Below are 23818 nucleotides of genomic sequence, written 5' to 3'. Positions count from 1 at the left end.
AACACATGTAACAAATTCCACTGACCACTATTATTTTCGATAGTCTCCAACAATTAAAATGGGTAAAAGGGATTGCATATATAATTGGGCCTCAGGGCCTACAAGGAGACATCAGTTTGGAAGTCTATGTAAAAGAATATTTGCTGTTTGTCCATAAAATAGAACAATTATACGTCATAAACAGTTTCCAACAAGACTGCCAAAACGTTCGCTCCTTCAAAAAAGAGCAATAAATGATCCAAACATATATTCAATGGTTTCTCTTAAAGGTATAAAAACTTTTATAAACTTGGAATTAGAATCAATCATCACATTTGTGCACTGCTCCTTTTATACAGATTGTTCCCTTCTCAGTTTATACATTTTAGCATGAAGGCTGTTCAATATATACACAAGTATCTATCCTGCATGATCACACATTATGCAATGTATGTGGGCATGTGCATACCACAGTCTGTCTTTCTCTCTCTCCGGAATGTTTCATACACATTCAACAATGTGTAAAGTGTCTCAGTCAAATATGACCAAAACAAATGAGTTTAATTAAAAAATGTTTTGTGGTAATTGATGAAGATGCCATGACTATTGCATCGGATATATATAATATATACATGAAATTGTGACCTCTTCATTAATAATTAATCTTAATAGATTGATCAACAGTTTTGAGTGTGGAAGATCCGAAACCTGATACGTCAGCATGTATGGTCGTAAAATTGAAATGCCTATGAAAAGTATACATACAGTTAACATTGTAAAATATATGAGATGGGATATCTCCAACAAATTCATTTTCATTATCAACATTGAAAATATCCAATTAATTCACACATGCATTGTTATTCTTCAAATGCATGCAGAAATTAAAGAAATAAAGAGAACGGAAATCAGAAAACTTGGCCTTCAAATAAAACTAAACTGGAACGAATAACTCATTCCCATTCCAACTCAAATGTCCAGACAAACAAAAGTTATGAATGATTGGCATCAAAAAGGGTGCACTGAACTCGGTGAGTGGTTGTTATTATACATTCAGTTTTCTGTCAGTCTAGTTCCAAACTTTCACACTGTCATCAGACAGAAAGGATTGGAATTAGGAGACAATGGATTAGTACAACACGCTTTGTAACAAAATAAAATGGATGGGCCTATCAAAGTATAGGCTCATGCAAGACAAAACAGACACAACAAAATCAAATAAACCAAAATTTAATATAACCCACAAAAGAACCGTGGATCCAATATAAATAATGCAATAAATAAATGGACTGAGGGAACATGTAGAACAATACTGAAACAATTCAAACTTGAGCTTGCTACGTGCACTGTAAGCACATTTCTCAAAAACCGATAATAAATTATGCGATATGATTTTTCACAGATCTGGCTCTTCCAGTCTTCCTAAGACACAAAAAGCTATTTTAATATCAACACAAATATTAAATAGAGACAACTCAATATACACCGAAAAAAGGTCAAATAAATTATGCACAAAGAGTAATGAACACAAGTGGTTTTCTTAGGAGATTCTCCCACGATTCAGTTTGATAGATAATGGAAAATTTGACTCCATATATGCAAATTATCGTCATGGATTTCCTGAATGTTACCTTTCATAGGCAGTCATAAACAAATCGAAGTTCTTCATGTCATGTCTGCCCATGACGAATGAAAGTCCGCAATTTTTGTTGTAGAAATGTATGGGGTGACTAGATGATCAGACGTGCGTGTCTTACGCCTTGAATTTGTTGGTTTTGAACGACACCTGCAGTACGCGATTTCCCAGACTGAAGCCGTTGAGGCTCTGTATTGCCATCATGGATTCATCGTAATTGGTCATGGTGACAAATCCGAATCCTTTGCATTTCTGGGTCTGGAAATCCTTAATAACCTTGACGCTTTGCACTGCACCGAATGGTCCAAACAACTGCCACAAAACACTGTCCTCGGTATCCGGCGCCAGGTTATACACAAAAATACACCATCCTGTGCCATTGAGAGCGCCAGCTGATGCACTAGTTGTTGCCGATGCTGTCTGAAGGATTGTGTTCGGTAACAAGCCTGAATCCATTGGGGAATACCTGCAAGGTAGAGATCCAAAATATAAAATCAGGTCTGCATGATTTGAAGACAAACATCTATTCAAAGGAAGTGTGCCATGAAAATACAGGCTACAACATAGCCATGTGACATATAATAAAGAAAGCCAATTTAATTTGAGTTTAGCCTTACAATTCATACACATTCATTACACATCCAATCACTAAAGAACTGAACACACTGCAATTTATACTTGCTTATTTATAACATATTTGCAATTAAGCTTCTGAAACTCTATAGGTTCATTATTGCTAATGTTAGAATATCCAATTAGATGAGTTTCTACACTGTTCACACACCTCAATCTGCTAGCTGCTGTGGGGTGATGAATAGGTCCATAGTACCTCCGTGTTGGGGAAACGTAGGTAGCTGCTAGGGCTAAGGGTGTGAGTGTTGTCATGTTTTTGTTGGAGCTTGGGGAGTTTGCAAATTTGACAGTGATTCCTTCAGTGGCCCCCTCTGGGATATGCCCATGCAGCTTGTTGATTGCTCGTTCAGCTTCCACTCGCTGGTCAAACCGAATAAACCCTACCCCTTTGGATAAACCTGAAATAGTAAAGTAGCATCATATTACTATCTGAACAAGATAAATCTCCATTATCCCTACAAAAGAAAGGAAACTCATGAAATACATCAAAGATGCTTTTCCTTTGTATAGGTCTTGTCTAAACGTTTGTCGTTACATGAAAACTAACCCTAAAGCTCAATTTTAACATTTATGTACATGGCTAAACATGTAGAGTATTGCTGATCAAATTTAAAAATGCAATATTTGATAAATACTGTGCTGACGCTTGACAAATGATTATATTTCTTGTAAGCATATCTCAACTACACCAAGCATTTTGATAATATATACAAGCACCATCGAGTACAAACAAGTTGAACAATCGGCTTGGGAAGTTACTGGTAAATGCAGACTGACAGTGGAAACACCACTACTGTATCATTACATTCAAATAAACAATGACAACTAAATGTGGAAAGTAACTTAACAACTCATGTACATATACTTAAAATATACAATTATAAACATGTAACAAACTAAATATGGCAAGTGTTACAAAATAAACATGTTGATATAAATGTAGGCACTAACCAAGTGTAAAGTAAGGGTGGGTGTACTTTGACTTTTTGAATATCACCTGACATGGCAAGTTTATAAATGATATGTGCATTTCTTTGCCAAAACTATGACACATTTTCTGGAAATTACTGCCTCACAACTGTCTAGAAGGATCTGACCATTTCAATAGGACAAGAAACCCAAAGAAACAAAACCAAATTTTCAACTAAGTTTTCCTCCTTCATGCCTTGGAAAAAATTATTTCACAAACAGACAACAACAAACTCAACATTTCTTGCCAAAATAAACAACAAAGTATTCAAATTACTAAATAAAATTAACCTAGAGATAAACTTTAAACAAGTGGATATAATTCTTCATTGATTTTAGAAGTCCTTTGACGCTTTCACATGAATTCATAACCTTTGTCACTTCTTTCATGGGACACTGAACAAGCCAAACTGTCATAATCTTTACAAAATGAGAATGTTAGAGTAGTGGATAGTTAACTTCCTGTATCTCAAATCGGAACTTAAGAAGTGGGAAAACACACTAAATATCTAGCAATTGACAAAACTTCTTGAACAACATCCATGCAGATATGATCAACAAGCCACTTGTATTGGAAACATACAACGCTGAATGAACATCAAGCATACAGAAACATATGCAGTACTCAATGTAAGATGAACAATCTGCTGAGGTAGATAAATCATATCGGATGAAATGGTAAATCTTGCACAAGTAAAATGTGTTATCAAATCATGCAGATTAGTAGGAAAATGATGATCTAGCAGAAACAAGTGGAAAACAACGCATTCCAACCATGTTTAACAAAATAACATAAGAACAGAAGTGAAATATTGGTCAACGGAAACGAAATGAACGTTGAACTGCCCGGTATGGAGGCTGGACTGACGGACAGACCCATCATGCACACAGACTAATGAGAAAGACTCTGACCTGTGGTATTATCGTACAGAATTCTGGATGTTATAATCTTTCCACACTGTGAAAACAACTTCTCCAAATCCTGTTGTGTCATAGACTTGGGCAAGCCACATATATACAAGTTAGCACCCTTTATACTTTCACTACTCGGTCTTGCATATGATACCTACAAATAATTGTTGAACAAAGTAAATAAATTGACAAAATCAAATAAATCCAAATAGAGTACCTGTGTTTTGGTCATATAGTATTCTTGAAGTTATGATACTTCCACAAGAAGAAAACAGTTTCTCCAAGTCCAACTGAGTCATAGATTTTGGCAAGCCACTAATGTAAAGGTTTGCTCCTTTAATACTTTCACAGCTTGGTCGAGCATACGACACCTGAAAGTTAACGAAGAGACTTAAAATGCAAAACAAAACAGTGATGGAGAAATCAACAGGAAAGAAATCAGGGAACAGAAGTTGGAGAGAACGGCCGAGAACAGAACTAAACATAAACAACTGAAAAACAGAGCAGCTGTAGAAGTGAGACAATTTAGCAACAGAAGACAAGGAATCCTCCACACCACACCATCCACAGTCATCCCAAGTCCACTGCTTGCCCAGTCAGGCTCAACAAAGAAGTGAAATGCTTCTATGTTTTGTCCAATATAGCAGATTTGGTAAGCCTCTCTGTTGATTTCCCTACCAGCTTTTATTTTAGGCAAGGAAGTTTGTCTCACAGCTTGCTAGAATTTCTGGCATACTCACCATTTCTCCCTCCTTTTCAATCATCTACTGTTTTTACCTGTCTGTTATTTCTTTGCATGTGGTCAAAAAGGCAGAAATGTGTGAAGCAGAATGAAATGTGCAAATTGTCTGTCATATCAAAGTGTGATTGACAGCATAAGCACCACGTTAATTACATGTCTCTTATAGGTAATACTGAGCCTCAGCTAGCTGTCTATCAACAATGTGAAATGTGTCATGACGTCCCTGGATCCAGATGAAACATTAGTTTTCTTCTATCTTGTCAATATAATCTTCATAAAAAAATGACATTGCATACCTATGAAGGCTGCAAACAGTTACTGGGGTTGTGTGTGTTCAAATATTCATGTGTCGTGTGAAAGTTATACACAATCCAACAAATGACATGTTGATTTGAGTTCAAAGCCAGCTATATGTTCACAATAAAGCAAAAGTGTTTTTGCCACTAATAAATATCTGAACAAAAGGCCATCTACCAAACCCATGACAGGTTCAGCTGACTAGCCAGGCTGGATGTGGATGAAGGTGGGCGGTGCAGAGCACAAGGATTAATCAACAAATCAAATGAATTAACTAAAATTACCTTAACACTACTACATATAGTTAGTAGAGTGCCGACAGGAGTCACATGACCTTTTTGGACTTGGAGGGTTGTTTTGGCATTATTAATACATATAAGTACAAGAATGATGCAGTCACTCATTAAAACCTGCATGAGCTCTATTTAAAACAAATTGTCAGGAAGATTGGAAAAAATAAGAGAAAAGTTTCAATTAAAAATCAATTCTAATGGTGATGCAATGTCCCATTACCAAACTCAAGAGTTAAGACTCAAATGATGCAGTTACAAAATTATGCAGTAATTGAAAAGAAAGGTTTACTGAAAACGATGTTTATTCCATGTGATGCAGAAAAGCAGGTGTTGGTACCTTTATGGTTTTGTTCTGTAGCCGCAGTCCGTTCAGTGTGTTGATGGCTTTCTCTGCATCCTCTATCCGCTTGTAGTTGACAAACCCGTACCCCAAACTCTGTCCTGAAGGGGAAACTTGAGATGGTTACAGGATCAGTAAAATGAAAATAAAGGTTTCATAACATGACAAATACATCCTAGCTAACAAAAAGTAGTCATTTACATACACTCATGATAAGTTAAATTCAATTTCTTTGATCAAATAAAGATTATTTCTTTGAATGTTTAAGAATATGAGTGGAGATAAGATTAATCGAGTTCAGTGTTTGAAATTTAATTTTACTTTCTGACATATGCAACATGTAACGAACAATAAACTCTGAATTTATCTCACTTGGTAGTAAAAAGTGTTGAATGATGACAGGTTGTCAAAATATTGTCTAATTCCAGCACATAATGAACAAGAAACTACACTCGAGTGCACAAACCTATCCATTCAGACATTCTTAAAGAACAAAATTTCATTGCATGGTTCAACACAGAAATGTGATACTTTGCTCAAGTTTCTGATTCCATCATAGGCACATAGATAACAGAAGGAAAATGTGCTCCCCTCCTACCGCAAGCTTGGCAACTGGCACTCCGCTGCAAAAACAAGCCGAGGGAGCTAGATCTGAACTATCGCATATCCCGCTGGTGATCTACTCTAAGACTAACATCCCAAGTCCCATCTTGAAAACCTCTTATCAAAGTTCCCTGCCCCATCTGCTGCCTGCAATCAGCACGGATGGCACTTCCATGTTTGCCCCTCAACTCCAGTTTATCTAGTACACCGAGACTAAATCACACAACACTATAGACAATTTTAGAGGGTCTTACAAAGTGCTTCCACATGCGCCAGTTTGAATAATGCTGTATGTGTTTATCTGGAAATATGGGTCATCCTGAGCATGTTTTCTTACAGTTCCTGTATTTCCTTGTTTTCTTAGTAGTGGAACAGGGAGTTTTTATTTAGGCTCTCTGAGAATGAGTCAACTACATGGTATTCCCACTACACATGCTTCAGAGCCTTTACAGTAATCTTCTCTACCATATAATGCCGCATATTCCAAAATCAATACTGAGAACCAACTAGAACTCTGAAATGCACCTGTCTGAGTAATGGGCAACAAAATAATTAAATGTGGCATATGTTTCCATCTTAATTTCATTAGCCATCATGTGCAGCTCAATACAAATGCTATTATCTTGTTCCTGACAGATCTCGACCCTTAATTAAAGTACACTATTAATCCTGGCAGGAAATCCCTGAACCACAAGGAGAGCTACCATAATCAACTGACTCACTATACCACTGCAGCTCTTTGTTATTGACAACTCCTGCCCAATTTATTATTCATAGCGGTGTTCTGTGAGCACCAATAACCTTGGTGACAATCTAGTGATCTGGTGACTTATTCCTGTCTCAAAGCGATGACTCAAAATCAATTTGTAATGGCTTATCTACTATAGTATGCTGTTGATTCATCCTGACAACTCCTCACAGCATGACCTCACTACTGAGGCCATTCTATAACCAGAATATGTGTTCTGGAATTGTTGAATCAATACCATTTGGTTTGACTCACACTACCATGACAAATTCAGCCATCATCAACACATGGTTTCAAAATATCCAGACCATCTTAAATAGAACTAAACGTAGTTTACTATCACCATTATTCTTAACTTCAAAAACTAATTTCATAACCCCAATTATCTCCTGAGCTAGAAATGATTTCAGATAAACTTTCCACACCTCGCCTACTTCTAACAAGGAGCACTTTGTTTTGTAAGTACCATACAAATAAGACTCAGATAGACCAGAGAACTCTTAAATATAGATAGTTACACAATTAAGGAAAATACCCAAATGATCCACTATGTACATAAATGAATACCTCAAAAGCCGAATTTCAGGTACAAATTCAAATCTTGCAGCAAATTCCACACTGAATCGATGAGTTATGATTAAATTAGCCTCGAGTCAACATTGTTATGGAGACAGCTGGTGCCCTGCTTATTGTCTGTGTACTACACAAAGGGGAGTGGGGTGTGGGAACAAGCAGAGGGGGAGGGAAGACTACTGGCTGTCTACCCCAGAGGACGTGCACAAGACCCTAAAATATTGGAAATGGGCCTAAAATTGCATATAGCTGTAAGGAGGTGATGCATACCTGTGGGTTTGTCCCTGATGAGTTTGCAGCTCTCCACCTCCCCAATACTAGAAAACAGCGATCGTATATCCTCCTGTGTCATTGTCTGTGGCAAGTAATTCACAATCAAGTTTGTTTTACTGAGATCATCCGAGTGCGAATCTGTGGGTGAGGTAGTACCACCATTTGTTACTTGTGTATGGGCGGCCACCCCAACCTGGGATTGTGGGTCCATCATGTTGTGGCCGTCAGCTAGTGTGATCTGAAAACATGATACAAATATTCATTTTTTAGTTCTTTCTAATAAACCAAAAATTACATTCTGATGATATTATGATCATTCTAGCCTGATTGGGTTGTAATATCACTTTATGAAATTATTCCTTTTGAGAATATTTCTTTTTCATGGTAAAGCTGTAGGAAATACGGGAACTTAAAAAAGGACCTGCCACTAATGCAGAGCACTAATGCAATTAGTTTATTTTTACGCATGCTGAACATGAAAAACAAAATATCATACACAATGTGTTTAACAGATTTTTACATTTTGGATGAAACAAAGTCCAACAATTTGAGATCTACATTACATACATTATAACCTGACTACAGGGCAATTGTCAATCTTAATACAGCAAATTCCTTGGATATTACGGCAAGTTTTATATACATTTACTAGCAGCATTTAGGAAAAGAAGAATGACCCTCTTTTACAGAGCCCATACACAGCACTCCTCAAAACAGCATGGCATTTTTTGGCTGGCTCAAATACCGTTGTGGGTCAGATCGACAATTTAATTAGTCAAAATAGACATGTCTAAAGATACCATTAAACAGAAATATCAAGCCAATCCATGGCAACACTGTATCATGCCAGCCCCGAAGAAAAATCAATGCTGTTTATGGTCTCTACATCAGTGAAACTGCTTCCATTTCTTTGTTACAATCAGATTCACCAGCTCGTTAGCAGCGGCAAATACACCAAACTAACAAATGTGATATGATTCTATCTTACACATACTCACCATACAAGGGTTACACAAAGGATAGCTAGATTGATTGCAGTTTTGTGCCATTATTGCAGATGGATCAAGGTCCTTTGTTCTCGGCTGTGCCACTATTTCACATTCAATAGCAAGCTAACGGTTTAGCACCACTGAAGCAGACGGAGAGAAAAACATCGACTTTAACAGAAGGCAACAACAAAAGTACATACCTGCATTGAGAATATCCTAAAATAACTGAGAGAACAAAAAGGGAAAAAAGGTCCGAGAAGACTACTAGCTGTGTGCACAGTAGCAGTCAACTGTATGAATGACAGGCTTCACTGCCTGACCTCAACATAAATAGCAGCTCGAGAGGGAGAAAATTAATACTGATGTGCTGCTAGCCAATCAAATTGTTCCTAGATAAAGCCAGCTTCTGTTGAGGGGGACTACGCCAAATGTCTCTCTGGGTGTCAGTGATTGTGGTACTTGAACAGAAGGGCTCTACCACTTTGACTTTATTGGTTAACAGTTTACAGTAATATTTGAATATTCACATGATATGTAAAGCTTGACAAAGTGCAGCGGTTGGTCAGATAGAGGAAGCCTCCTCACACTGATTGCATCATAGACATTGGACCACTTTCATCATCGTTAATGTTATTTAGGAATTATGGACATTATCATGAACTTAGTCTCATGCTGGACATGTGTACTCCGTCCATAAAGTGTATACATACTACTTGCAGGTAAAACATTCAACATTCAAAATAAATTCAACATATACATGAACTGTTGATGGTAATATCACAAGAATGACTTACTCTTGTTCATTAATGTCAGAGTCTGAATGTTGAAGGTAAAACTGTTGATATTCACAAAAGATCAGGTAATTTTTTTTATCAATTTGGGCTGCCAAAGTATGAATAATCCTGTCATTTTTTAAATAACTGGTGTCTCCTGGCCACTCCTTATTCATTCTAATTTTTCAAATCCTTAATCTTATGATGCCTCTTAACAGAAACATTAAAATGGAAACATTTATAAAAAAGATAAATATGGTACATAAATATACTGTTCTGTACAAGACTGACACAAAGCAGTATCATAAAGACAGCAGTTGCATACTTAGCAAATAACACTGATTTCACACAGGAATCCTTCAACAAATACTTTAAATGTATTCTAGGTTGGGTTGAAGCGTATATATTTCAAAGGCTACAAAACCGCATCCAAAATAGTCACTATTACAATGACAGAACACGCATGATCATGTGAGGTGTGAACAGCTGGCGCTTTCAAATAACAGGTCAAATTACAATTTGGATACAACGAGATGATGAAGGCCTGTATACGAATTTTGAGTAATCATATAGTATATATACTGGACGGACTTTATCAGATTCTAGATTTATGGCCCACCTGTAAATTTGAAAAGAGACTTAAATGCATTTCAATGTCATTTTACGATATCCAGGTACAGACGACCAGTAGTAAATAAACAATAAGCAGACATCGGAGCAAGATAGCCGTCATGCACGGGCAAGCTACATGAAAGCCATGCCGCTTTGTTGTCATCAGGCTCGTGCCGAGCTAGGCTCCCACGTGCCGTCGACCCCAATATTTGGCAGGTGGCACGCGATAGCCTCGCTCACACCTCTCTGTTCCCGTTAGCTAGTAGCCGCGAAATTTTGACAAGTTAGGTGTGGACAGAATGGCCGTTCGCCACCTGCAGTCATAACATCAATTAAACTAGGTTAAGTCTACGTTCCCAAATCACTGGTAATATAGGTTTCGGTGGCTGGTAGCGTTTAGGGAACACGATCACGGGTTGTGGAACCCAGCAGACGAATGAAGGAAACATCATCTGCCAGGCGGCGAAGGCCCATGTGTTCATCGCGTGTTGTACTCAGTGCTACACACGTTAGATAAACAGTTTATGACAACGGTACATGGAATTTCACCTACCTTAGAAATGTATAATCCTTGAATTATATCGGAGTTTGTGCAATAAAATAACAGCAGTCTCGATGTGCGCGTGAACGCACTTTGGAAGATGTGAAATATTGGCGGCTTTGGCTCCGTGAAGAAATACTCCAGTTTTGTTACAAAATGATATTCAAAGAATGACAGTTTCTTCAAATTGAAATTTAACACTTCTACATCAAACAAGATAAATTAAATTTAAGAAAATGTCACTGAAATAAATTGAAAACGTAACCAAATTTCCACACCACAGCTACTAACAAGAACATAACCAGCAAAGATCGGTCTGTTACTACATGGCGCATTTATACTACGTCACTGAGATCGATCTGTCAATAAAAATGAATTGTGTAACTTTGGGCTACTGTGCTAATTTCTGTTATACTATGCTAACAGACATACGATATCAGTCATGTCAGGACAAAAACAACTACTTAAATTACTATGCTCACAATAAATTACTATTTTGTTATTGGGACTATTTTATTCAGCGGCGTGATATAAACAAGTTCGAGCCGTTAAGGTGGCGGGAATACTCATGGGAATAGTGCTGGTGGTAGAATTTTATGTATGGGGGCTAATGTTTTATTGATCTGCTCGGCATAATATGAAGTTCCTTCTTTCAGATCTACGGGAATTCATACACCGTGCTAATTCAAATTAAAGCACAGTCATTTTATGCACGGCTGCAGGGTCCGTCTTTCTTGACGTCACACTCAAATCATTGAATTCTAAATCCAGTTACTAGTTACTTGACAGACCAGTTGAAACGCACAAAGCAGCGATTGGACAGTTTCTACAGTTGCAATACATTAGCCAATTGAAACACCAGAACGGCAAACCAGTTCCGTTATTATTCGCGCATGCCCACATAGCTTAAAATAACCAACATGGCTGACAAGCGAGGGGATTCAGGTTTGTTTACAGTTGCCTAGTACCGCGAGCTTGGGGTTCTAGTGACGTTTGACCGAATTAAAGTGCATAAAATGTTAGATATCGATGTGCAATAATTAACAACTTTTCCAAATTCCAAATTCCACGAAAGCAACGATTTACAATTCAAATTTAAAAAAAATGTTATTTCGAGGAAAGATGTCATTTGATAATTTGTTTGGATAATGACGTTGGAAACATTAAAACAAAATGATATGCATAAATGAAAAAACTACAACGATGTGTGCATAGTTGATGCCATTATAATTGTAAGTTAAGTCAATGGGTGTACTGTGAACCACTAGATTATGCATATTTTTGAAATTTATCTTAAAATAACGAATATTTAATCATGAATAAAAAAAAGCCTAAATTCATATAGCCTATCTGCTACAGATTAATTGCAAAATAGAGATTGCTTTTTAAGCCACCGTAATGGAAAACAGCAGGATTTGGACCCAGTATTTCAAACCATTATTTGGCTTTAGTCAAAGTTGTTTACAATCAAAATGTACACAATGCTGGTTTATGGCTGAAGAAGAGCATACATTAATTTGTTGAATAACAATATCTGTATCTCATATAGATTTTAATCAAAATACGTTCAAGAGAACATAAACAAAACCCAGGTAGATCATCTATGTGCATACATTCTATCATGGCATATTTGATGACATTGAAAGGTTTGTTTATGTTGTTGACTAGGAAGTGATTCTGATAGCACTGAAGAACCGGTTGTTGGAAATGTCAACAAATTTGCAGTTGTCCCACCAGGCTACAGTGGAAAACCAAAGAAAGGACATCTCATATTTGATGCATGTTTTGAAAGTGGTAAGCCTCTTTCTTTCCTTACTAGTGCTATAATGAGTAGGTCTGTAATGGGACTTTTTGTCACAAGACCATACATATATTAATTATAAGATCACGATATGATACACAATATGAAAAATGAAAACTTGACACATAACATGTTTTGAGCCCAGTTGAATGGCACAACACTAAAAACTATGTGTCCAATTGAACTACTCTTGCAAGTGACGGAAATTCTGTGCTAAGTTCGAGATGAGAGCCAGAGACGTCACTTCCAAAACAAAACTCTTATTGTGACTGGGTCCATTGTTTATTTCAAAATGGAATGGAAAAGTAGTACACTAGTTAATCAGGGATGCATTTTAAGAGACATATTCCATCATCATCATCAGGTATTGGAAAGAAACGTGACCAAACCATATTTAGTAGTGGTGTAAGTATATGGTGATACAGTACTGTATCGTGATAAGAGGCCCATGATCCAATACATCGATTTATGATCACTGTATCGCAGTACATATGATACATTTTATTTCAAGTTATATTGGTGTAAAAACATGTGAATAATAAGAGAAACTGTTCAACCACCAGCTTACATAATTGCTCTAGTATTTCATGTTTGGACATAAATGACATAACATTCACAGCGCCCTCTACCAATATGTTTCTGCCCTACAATATCCCATCTTTGATCTCTGAAATGTAATAACAAATGATTCAGGGTTGTCATTCACCTGAAAAGAGAAAGAATATCAACTTGTGAAAAGGAAGTACTGTCCTGGGATACAAATCTTATCGCACTCATAGTATTGGGATATGTATTGTATCACGATCCCACTGTACCGTTACACCTCTATTATTTAGTAGGTTTGAGTTATATAATCAAACAATGCCTGGAAAAGTCTTGTACACACTGGCAGGAAATATCATTTTTGTATTTTTGCAATTAATTTTCATAAAGTTATATTGGTTACCCTTATATGTATGTGTATCGTATGGTATCAATACATAGTTTTCTGATGCAATACTTGTTTTGTGGCACAGAGTATTGTGATGCATAATATGTATGGATAATCTTTACACACCTAGTAATATTTCCTCAGTATTGGTGCATTGGGATATTTTGTATCATATTGTAAAGTCATTTACCTGTTTTAAGGATGAAATGTACTAAGAGAAAATGAATGTTAAAACACCAGTTTTTGATAGTTTCCAAGTCATTGTTAATTGACTCTAGTTCACTGAATTTATTTTGGTTTGGTGACTAGTGATTTCCTCGTGAAGAAGGATTAGGTTTCCTTAACTTAAGAAGTTTTATATATATTAACATGAGTTTGTATCACAACCTTATTATCAATATACATATCATATAGTGTTCAAATGTGTTATTGTACCTCTGTTCATTATTACTATAGACAATACAACATTTGTCACCACCCATAATCAGTGTAGACATATGGTAGTCAAGTTGTTGCTGACAGTCATCTTAAAGACTCATTCATCTGAATAAGTGGACTAATTTTTATTGGCCCCCTTAGGGAATAAAGAGAAATGAGTTGTTCACACTCTATGTCTTGTGAAAGGATTGAGGTGTCATACCCAGTGGAAGCAGAACTGAAATGAGGCCAGTAACGACTACATATGGTCCTGAACTAATCAGCTAATTAATCTCATTCAATTTTCATGTTTAAACAAATCACAAATCATGACCAATCATCACTACAGGTGACTACTAATGATTATTGATGGATAATGAATGGTATTTGCTTTCTTTCTGCTTCATTATCTCCCAATAACATTAAATGATGTGATTAAGAAGTATGTAAAGAACTTTCGTTTCATTTGTAAGGTCAGAGTGTTTATATCCCATAAGTGTTATATATACTCCTTCTAAAGTGAATTCAGGGTCGTATTTAAGAAGTCTTCAACCAACAATTGATTGAGGTGAATTTGCTTGATACAAATGTCATTAGACATTTTCAAGAGTTTGTATTAATAGGACATTTTTCTATATTGTTATCATATTTTAAAACAACAACTTTAGAGCGTTTTGTTTGACAATCAGTCAGTGCATTGGAAAAGGAACTGAATTGGAGCCCTATATCCTGAATGGCTTGGTGCAAAACATACATTGATTAGACTGATTAATTGGTATATTTCTTAGGATATCATGCCATTATGATTGTGGTAATAAAAGTGACGCAGAATTTGAAGTAGGACGTCTCCATTGAAGGTAATTGAATACTGGCCTTTGCTGAAGGCCTCACTTATCATGTGGGGGAACGGGTGGCCCTGTCGTCTAAGGCGCCGCGATGGGCTGTGCAGAGTTGCGTCCCTTGGGCACGCCAGAAACCTATGATTGTGGGTTCGAATCCCGGTTCGCCTTGATTATGTTTCTAGGTTTGTCAGCACCATACCCGTGCTCGTGGGTTTCACCGAAGTGGTAAACATCTGAGATCTGCATCACTTCGGGCTTTCCTCCCACATTAAGCTGACACGTTGTGATATAACTGGAATACTGTTGAAAGTGGCATTAAACCCAACTCACTCACTCACTTATCATGTGGCATATAATTTTGTTAAGTGAGAAAACATGAAAAGGTTGGGTTATTTCTAAAATATATGTTTAAAATGTTCACATCCTCTCATTTGAGTAAATGTTATTTTGTGAACTATAAATCATCATCATCATCATCATCATCATCATCATCATCATAACCACCTAATGTGCTCAAAGTCAGTATAATGTGTCTCATTTGGCTAGCACTATTATGAGTAGTAGTGGGACGATGCATCAGAGGATCTCAGTTTTTTACTGCTCGATACAAGTATCAATCAATCAATCACAGTCGCACACTCACTAAAAAATATCGATCGTTACCTTGAATGTTGTCTTTAATATCTGTTACGCCAAACACTAATTAGTAGGGAAAATTAATCATGAAAACATAAATATTTTCATCCAATCATGATGTGCCATACCTGACACTGTCAACAGTAAATCATCAGTGTGCCAGGTATTTGTCCATCTTGTTATGAAAAAGATGGCTTACGCACCACAGATAAGAGCACATGCAAGTATTGTGATGCATACCGGATCATGACCACGGTATCATGATACGTATTAAAGCACAGTTGGTGTATTGTCCCAGCCCCATTGGAATTATCGTTGACGGGAAGAAAATTAACGCTTTTTGATATGAAATTGTTGTCATCGATAATACATAAACCATTGTGATGAAATAAAGTTTAGATTTATCGATACAGACTTGTTATTGTCAATCATGTCAATTGTCAAAGATGGGAAGCAACTGCTTTTTTTATTATCTCAAATGTCCACAAAGTAATCTATGCATAATTGTGTCACTGCACACCAGTGGTGTGAGATACATGTACAAATGTATGTTGATTTCTTTTCGTGACTTCCTTGCATGTTTGCTTGAAGTTACTTCTCCGATATTTGTAGGTAATTGATCAATATTTAGTTAGCGAGTATCAATCTCTATTATCAATAACGATTGCCAGCCCTAATAATATCTATCATGGTTTTTATCCTCTCGCTAGATATACACTGTAATCAACTCTTGTCAAACAAACTATAAAGCTCTAGAACAGAGAGTGTATCCTGTGGAAGGCTGCGATCCAGCCACCCACGCCAGCAGCTTGAGAAAATTCTGTTTTTGTTTTCCATTAGAATGTAACAATACAAGATTCTCAACACTGATGAAATAAATCTCCCTCGGCATCAGGAACTGATGCACTTCCTGTTTTTTTGTTAGATTTTTATGTTTAGACCTGCACTTCGGATATATACTATTGATCCAATCTTCTAAAGCAAATAGTAATTTTGCATCTTGGGATTTTCATCAGGTCATATCAGACTTTTCTTTTATCATTGGCAGTGTGGCATTAAAATTCTTGCAGATATCTTTTGAAACTTGGACAGTTATTTATTGCTCTGTTGCTGTGTATCATTTTTCATATGTACAATAGGTTCAAGGATATGGCAGTTGCTTATACACTATGATTTCATGAGTTTTGTTTTATGATTTTTATAAAGATTCCAGTTTAGAAGTTATTGATTTGTTTTTGTATAGTTGGTTGTAAGACTGAAAGGTTATGGAGACCGCAGTCTGCTTGAATGTTTTCAGTGCAAGTCTCCATGGGTTTCTGGTTTAGAATTGGTCCCCAGTAACCTTTGCTTGACGTAAAACTAAATTGATCAGGTGGTCACTGTGACTTCACTGATCGTATACTACTCAAAAGAACTTAAAGAACACCCAATTCTGTCATATTACTTTAGTTAATTAGATGTTCCTTAACTTCTTTTGAATAGTATATATCATGATGCCTCAATGGTTAGGACTGCTGCACTGGTTGTGTCAATCAGCTAAGCATTCAGACCAGCATATCTGATTCCTGTATCTCGAAAACAAGCTGAAATGACCATCTCTGAATGTAATATATTCAGGCTGCACCGTATTATAATTGTGGATATTTTGATCACCCTGTCGTTTCTGAGCTTGATGGTGTACCATCGAAGGAGTCCCGGGTAGCCTATTTGTGTTCTGTGGGTTTTTGTCGCTGTACAAATCAAAATTTCTGAATTGAGGCTAAGAAGTGAAGCTGAGTCATTTAAGAAAGATGACATCCGATTGGCTAAAGAACCCACACACTCTTCATTTAGATTGGGAAGTCAATCAATCTCATTAAAATCAGACCTTAGCCTGCAACCGCTCAACAAAGATCTGACGAACTTTCATCCAACCAATCAGAGCATCACTTACCAGATCATGAAATTGACAGTCAGAATCTCATTTCTGATCATGCAACCTCGAAAACTTTAACACAGGGTATTCCAAACGATAGTTACGGGTTTAACGACTGAATCCATACAATCTAGACCATCTATTAGCCATTCCAGAATGTTCTTTTGTTCTGGTTTCAAATTTGTAATCGAGAATTTCTCAAAATATGTTTCAAAGCGTTATCGCCAATTTGAAATTAGTGCCGTAAAACACGAGAAAGCTGCCTTCTGATTGGTCATTCCATTGGTTGGGCAAGGTCGGTCTGACTTGACCCGTAATGGGATGTCCTCAGATCTTTGTTTAGCGGTAGCGAGAACTAAGATCTGATTTAAATGAGATTGGGAAGTCAATGTTATCTGAGGTTTCACCTGACCTGACGTCCTTGGGAGGTGTCAACAGATCTTGGCTCAGGAAGGTATCATGGTAATAGGTGTGATTGTAATGAGACTAATGTTCATGATAAAAGCGGACAATTTGACTCAAGGGTCAGTAAGAATGCATTATCACCATGTTAAGCTATTAGATGAAATGAACTTATGAATTTTAATTGTGTTAAACTACAGGTCAATTTACACTCTTCCCATGCTTTATGTGGTATCATGTATAGGTTATCTGATGTGTATGTTAGTGTTTAATTCTGTTTTTCTGTACAGTTTGTTCACTGTTTTCAGGAAATCTAGGGCGGGTAGATTACATCACAGAGCATGAGTATGACTTGTTTATACGCCCGGACACCTGCAACCCACGGTTCCGAGTTTGGTTCAATTTTACCGTGGAGAATGTGCGGTCGGACCAGGTGAGGCATTACGGTTATGGAATTGTAGTATTTTCAGGGGTAAAGAATGGCCCAGTTTTTTTAGGCACTACAATTGCTGCCTTAGGCATGCAAGAAACCTTTGATTGTGGGGTTGAATCCTGATTGCCTTGATACTGTTTCTAGGTTCCTCAGCACCTACGTGTCCATGTCAACTTGTTGTGGGACATATTGTTCACATATGCGTGAAATCCACACAAGCATGAGCACAAACCTGGAAACATAATCAGAATGAAACAGGGATGGGTTTCTGACACATCTAAAGGATCTTAGGCCATCCATATATTTTTTTATGTGTTTCTCATCTCCAACCAGAACCAGCAAGAGTGTAGGCGACCTCATTGTTTAACAGCTAGATCTCTGATACGCATTCCCATGTCTCCAGTTATGCTAGAGATGAGATGGCCAAATTACTGAGTCGGTGTGTGGTGGTGATCTTGGCCAAGGCAGCCTTAAGATGTTTCCTCAGGAAAGCCACTTGTCATGACTCATCATAGAGTCCCTGATTAGAAGGCCTGTGCGCCAGGACTGTCTTTTGCTGCTCTAGCCGAGAACCTAAAGCCTGTTCAAGATGACGCCCTAGTGATCAGGAGGTTAGGCCACACTGGGAGTTGTAGTGGATCGTTTTCCTCTGAAGCCCCTTGTTCTCCCCACCGTTGCCCTGGTACTTGTCCCGGCGAGGCTGGAAGTTTCCTTGCGACTTTCCTTGTCCACGCCCTTTGCCACGATAGCAGCTAAAGCCACAGCCATGGTGCACAGGCCCTCTAAATCGGGGACTCTAGGGTGACAAGTGGCATTCCTTTGATTCCTTTTGTAAACAGAAACATCAGGATCCCACTTCAGCGGCTCCTCAGTTCTTTGCTGAATTCCTTCTGCTCCAGCACAGCAAGCAACATCTCAAGGGCAGCACCATCACTACCTACCTGGTGGCCATTAACTCAGTGTTGGCGGTTCCGGAGGATCGTAAAATGACCAAGATTCCGGAACTACTTGGGATCTGAACATTGTTCTTAGGTTTCAGCTTGGTCTGCCATTTGAGCCTCTCCACTCAGCCTCCTCTTTAACCGCATCAAGAAGACAGTGTTTCCCTTGGCTCTAGCTATGGTGGCAATGTTTAGTGAGCTGCACGCACTTGACATCACCCAGGTCTGTTTTGAGCGCAGGGCGCAGGGAACGGTTCACCTTGGGCTGTGCTGGGACTTCATTGCCAAGAATCAACTCCCAGGACAGTCTGACAGGTCTTTCACCATCACCTCTTCTTGATTGTGGGTAATGAAGATGAGGAGGACCTCAGTGCCCAGTTTTTTTGCACTTTGGGTTTTTCACTGCCTTTTTAAGACTCAACGTGGTGCCCAGAAATGGCTTTTCATTCCCATCTCCTTGACATCCCGGACAGAAGTCAGACTTAACACCATGTCCCTGTGGTTATGAGCAGTCATCCTTAAGGCTTATGAGGCCACTGGCCTTAATCCCCGAGGGCCAACAATCCTCACGAGATCAGGGCGGTCATTTCTGTGAAGGCTCCCAACAGCAATTGTTCCACAAGATCCATCATGGAAGGGTGTTGGCCTGAGGGACTTGCAGGATGTGGCCTTGGAAGACGACGAAGGCTTACACAATGCCAGATGCCATTAACATCTCCATCTGTCCAGAGCCAGCCTTACCAACTCTTGCAGTGTTCGTACGCCAGATAGGGAGGTCCTTATGCTACAAGCACTGGCTTGATAAGTCAGTACTTAGTCTGTAGCATATGCTATTTTCTCTGGTTGCCTTTCACCTCAACTTCCTCATACTCTCGTTCCTTTCCTCAGACATGTTTGGTATACTGGTTGCCGACCTGCACACGGGATGTGCCTGCCAGTTGTATAGACATCTTCGTCTTTCCCGATGTCTTCAGATGGTACAATCAAGCAGTAATGTGAAGATACATGACGTCATCACTTCTGTGGCCGTTTGCGCTGTGTAATGGGGTCTGCCACACAACTGATTGGATCACCTTCTTCTTCAGCTGGAGGGGCGGTCGGGTAGCCTTGTGGTTAAAGCATTCGCTCGTCATGCCGAAGGCCGGGGTTTGATTCCCAACATTGGTACAGTGTGTGAATATTGCTAAAAGTGATGTAAAACCATACTCACTCACTCTCTCACTCTTCAGTTGGACCCCACACATCATCGGTTTTCTGTCAAAAGAAAGCAGTAAATGTATTTAAGAGTAATGCAGGATAAGTATACAAATGTAAAAGATATTTAGATTTACTAGATTTTATGAAGTAGATTGATTCACTTTGCCTCGGAAACGAATTCTAGAAAAATATAAGTGAAGAAAGATCATGCTGACCTGGGTCTTTTTATGAGTCTGCAATGGTAATAGTAATTTTTTTATCACATTAGGACATAATTTGAAAATTTTATATCATTTCACGTCAGAATCCATATACAGACCCTAGCTGAGTAAGCCGGCTGTGCCATCTGTGCCCTGAAGTAAAACTTCTGTGTTTAGTATGTACATAACTGTCATCTCATTCTGGGCATGTTGTGTTTAATTGTGATAATGTTGGATGCAGTAATATCAAGCCTGCAATAAAGCTGCAGATCTACTCTTACTGCCCTAGTGCTGCATCTGCTCTTGTTTTTCACGCCAACATTTCTTGCACTTTTTCATTTCAGCGTGTTATCTTCAACATTGTCAACTTTAGTAAGACCAAGTCCCTGTATCGGGATGGAATGTCACCTCTTGTCAAATCAACAAGTAGGCCAAAGTGGTAAGTATTTGACACAATTATCTTATAAACAAGGAGCTGTGTCATTCCAAACAAGCAATCTCTATCAAAGGACTGACTACCTCAGTGTTTAAATGGATAAAGCATCTGGCCGGAGAGCGGAAGATTTGGGTTCCTTCTCCAGGCGTGTCATACCAAAAGATGTTAAAAGATGGTACTTGTTGTTACCCTGCCTGGTGCTCAAGTAAGGGGCTAAAACAAGGGCTGATGGACTCAGAGTCAGTATACTGTGTCTGAGTAGGGTATTCATGTTAAACTGCGGCTTGGTATCTCAGTGGGCTAGCACTATAAACTGCCATGAGTCCAGACTAGTGCATGCAGCCACACACGTGCATGCAGGTTGCTATATAAGTGCAATAATCTTGATCGTGACATGAAAACCCATTTCACCTCACCTCAACTGTCAAAGATCCTCTTAAACTTTTAATGTGTGAAGCCTATTTCTGGTGTTTTTTGCACGATCTGAATATTCACAAAGTGGACACAATTTATGAATGACAACTTTGGTATAGATCCTTATACCGTTGTCAAGCAAGGCAAACCTTGCTTGACATCAGTAAAAGGATCTATACCAAAATGTCGCCATTACAGTAGAATAAAGAAGTTGTTATCCATAACTTGTGTCTTCTTTGTCACTCGTCAACTTCTTAAAAATGCCTTTCAAACGACTGAATAATCCTTTGTTCTCAATCACTTTGATCTTCACATTTCTGTTATTTCTGCATTATAAATTAAAAAAATTAAGATTTTTATTCACCTTAGAAAATGTTTTAAGTCATATGCTGAAAATATTCTTTTCAACTTTTATAATAAATGTTTTTATTTAACTAATCTGTACTTTTGTTCAGTGGCTAAATCAATAAATGTCTTGTCTTTTCTCAGGGTGAGAATCCCGGCCAAACATGTATATTATTATCGCTGCCCTGACCATCGAAAGAATTATGTCATGTCCTTCGCTTTCAACTTTGACCGAGAGGATGATGTCTACCAGTTCGGCTACTGTTACCCATATTCCTACACCCGATTACAGAGCTACCTCGATAACCTAGAGAAGAGAAACTTGGACTTCTTTAGCAGGGAACTACTTTGTCTGACTGTGGTAAGTTGTTTACATGTGGAGGTTGTGGGGTAGCCTTGTGGTTAAAGCATTTGGTCGTCATGCGGAAGGCCTGGCTATCCCAACATGGATACAATGTGTGAATCCCATAATTCCTTTGAATACCTTACCTCTATTACATCATAGCCATAAATTCCTATTTTGCCATTAGTCTTTAGATTTTTAAACAGATGTCCTCTTCACTGCCAACATATGTATTCAATGTAAGTGCCCACAGCGATGTTTGCTTTTTATTTTGGCTAGTGAACAATCCCAATTAGCACCCTTCCGATCGATCAATGCACACAAGACTTATTTATTCGTGTATAATACGCACTTGTGTGTAATATGCACCCTTAATTACAGAAATTAAATTCTTAATTATGGAAATTAAATAATCTGTCGTGTATAATACGCACAGGCTGTAAGCATAAATCACGAAATTTTTGATCTTTCAACTCTTTCACCAAAATCATATTCTAATAAGAGCCCCTATTTCTAATTCTGAGAGCGCCCTGGGCGCTTATTACGTTGGATACGGTAATAGTTGTGAGGCAAACCCTATCCTCCACACCAATGCAGCTGTGATTGTGTGAGGCGGGAAATGACAATTCTTTTGTGTGTGTCCAGATGTATACAAGCCAAAACTTTTTATCTCATCTGAACACATTTGTTTTTTGTTATTTCACACTGTTACTTCTTGTGATCGTCTTAAAGACAAGTACAGACAAGTTATGGGAGTATAAGAAGCAAGATCATTGTCATAAATAGTTAGGTTAGAAACGTAGTGTAGTAGATGGACTCTCCCTCTCATCGCCATCCATGTGTGTTCGGTATGCAGCATTGATCAACTGATTGGAGGTCCCCACCCTATATGCCAAACATGCAAAACGTGTATGTGTTCTCCAAGCTGAAGATATAATCTCTGCAAACATCTATCTATGAAGGAGTATATTTTGGAAGCTTGGGTACTAACCCGGAAACTTCTAGGAGTACTAGAGTGTCGGCAAGGTAGTCTACCCTACTAACTACAACTAAGAAAAGGATAAAGTCGGATAAAGTGTCTCTTCCTGGAAAATATTCCTCCACTGAGTTCAGTAAACACACATGACAAAAGAAATGTCATTAGCAAGAATCTCGAGTCTCGCAAATCCCCGTTTTAACAAGTATCATGAGAAAAAATATGCGCCATATGCGTCTCATCACAGAGGGTTACCTCCAGACGAGTAATAAGTATGCCACCTTGAGACAGTACACCACCTCGAGACATTACACCACCTCGAGACATTACGCCACATCAAGACAGTACGCCACCTTGAGACAGTACACCACCTCGAGACATTACGCCACATCAAGACATTACGCCACCTCAAGACAGTACACCACCTCAAGGCAGTACACCACCTCAAGACAGTTCATCACCTCAAGTCAGTTCATCACCTCGAGACACTACACCACCTCAAGACAGTATGCCACCTCAAGACAGTTCATCACCTCAAGACAGTACGCCACCTCGAGACAGTACACCACATCAAGACAGTACACCACCTCAAGACAGTTCATCACCTCATTTCAGTTCATCACCTCGAGACACTACACCACCTTAAGACAGTACACCACCTCGAGACAGTTCATCA

General features: G+C 38.3%; 2 protein-coding genes across 8 annotated transcripts in view; one reads left to right on the top strand and one right to left on the bottom strand.

Annotated features, from left to right (window-relative positions):
* Positions 1–1193: 1193 nt before the first annotated feature.
* On the bottom strand, positions 1194–11233 carry LOC139480413 (ELAV-like protein 1). 6 transcript variants are annotated; one of them, XM_071263477.1, is made up of 7 exons: positions 10926–11233; positions 8997–9127; positions 7996–8236; positions 5799–5914; positions 4347–4500; positions 2400–2646; positions 1194–2081 (listed from the first exon to the last, which is right to left on the bottom strand). In XM_071263477.1, the coding sequence occupies exons 2-7, from the start codon at positions 9045–9047 to the stop codon at positions 1733–1735; spliced, it is 1158 nt and encodes a 385-aa protein (XP_071119578.1). In that variant the 5' UTR covers positions 9048–9127; positions 10926–11233; the 3' UTR covers positions 1194–1732. The 6 variants fall into 6 exon arrangements, with proteins under 6 accessions (XP_071119578.1, XP_071119579.1, XP_071119580.1 ...); XM_071263478.1 differs by lacking the exon at positions 4347–4500 and adding an exon at positions 4130–4283; XM_071263479.1 differs by having other exon boundaries at positions 5799–5902.
* A 586-nt stretch (positions 11234–11819) lies between these two features.
* The window catches only part of LOC139479960 (cytosolic carboxypeptidase 6-like), a 122631-nt gene continuing 110632 nt past the window's right edge, over positions 11820–23818 (top strand). For both annotated transcript variants that reach the window (XM_071262909.1, XM_071262908.1), the window contains exons 1-5: positions 11820–11858; positions 12582–12707; positions 18166–18290; positions 20973–21067; positions 21968–22184. In XM_071262909.1, the coding sequence (XP_071119010.1) occupies positions 11834–11858; positions 12582–12707; positions 18166–18290; positions 20973–21067; positions 21968–22184 (588 nt within the window). In that variant the 5' untranslated portion in view covers positions 11820–11833. The remainder of the gene's footprint in view (positions 11859–12581; positions 12708–18165; positions 18291–20972; positions 21068–21967; positions 22185–23818) is intronic.

Source organism: Haliotis cracherodii, unplaced genomic scaffold, assembly GCF_022045235.1.
Source record: "Haliotis cracherodii isolate W230 unplaced genomic scaffold, xgHalCrac1.p SCAF_4, whole genome shotgun sequence".
NCBI lineage: Eukaryota > Metazoa > Mollusca > Gastropoda > Lepetellida > Haliotidae > Haliotis > Haliotis cracherodii.
This window is presented reverse-complemented; position numbering and strand designations above follow the sequence as displayed.

What these genes read in the sequence shown, in the direction of transcription:
- LOC139480413 (XM_071263477.1), bottom strand. Translation starts at nt 9,047, where the DNA reads ATGGCACAAAACTGCAATCAATCTAGCTATCCTTTGTGTAACCCTTGT. An exon ending in CTTTGTGTAACCCTTGTATG is followed by an intron (nt 8,237 to 8,996) that starts GTGAGTATGTGT and finishes TCATGTTTTCAG; the next exon opens with ATCACACTAGCTGACGGCCA. An exon ending in ACTATATGACCAAAACACAG is followed by an intron (nt 2,647 to 4,346) that starts GTACTCTATTTG and finishes TTACTATTTCAG; the next exon opens with GTTTATCCAAAGGGGTAGGG.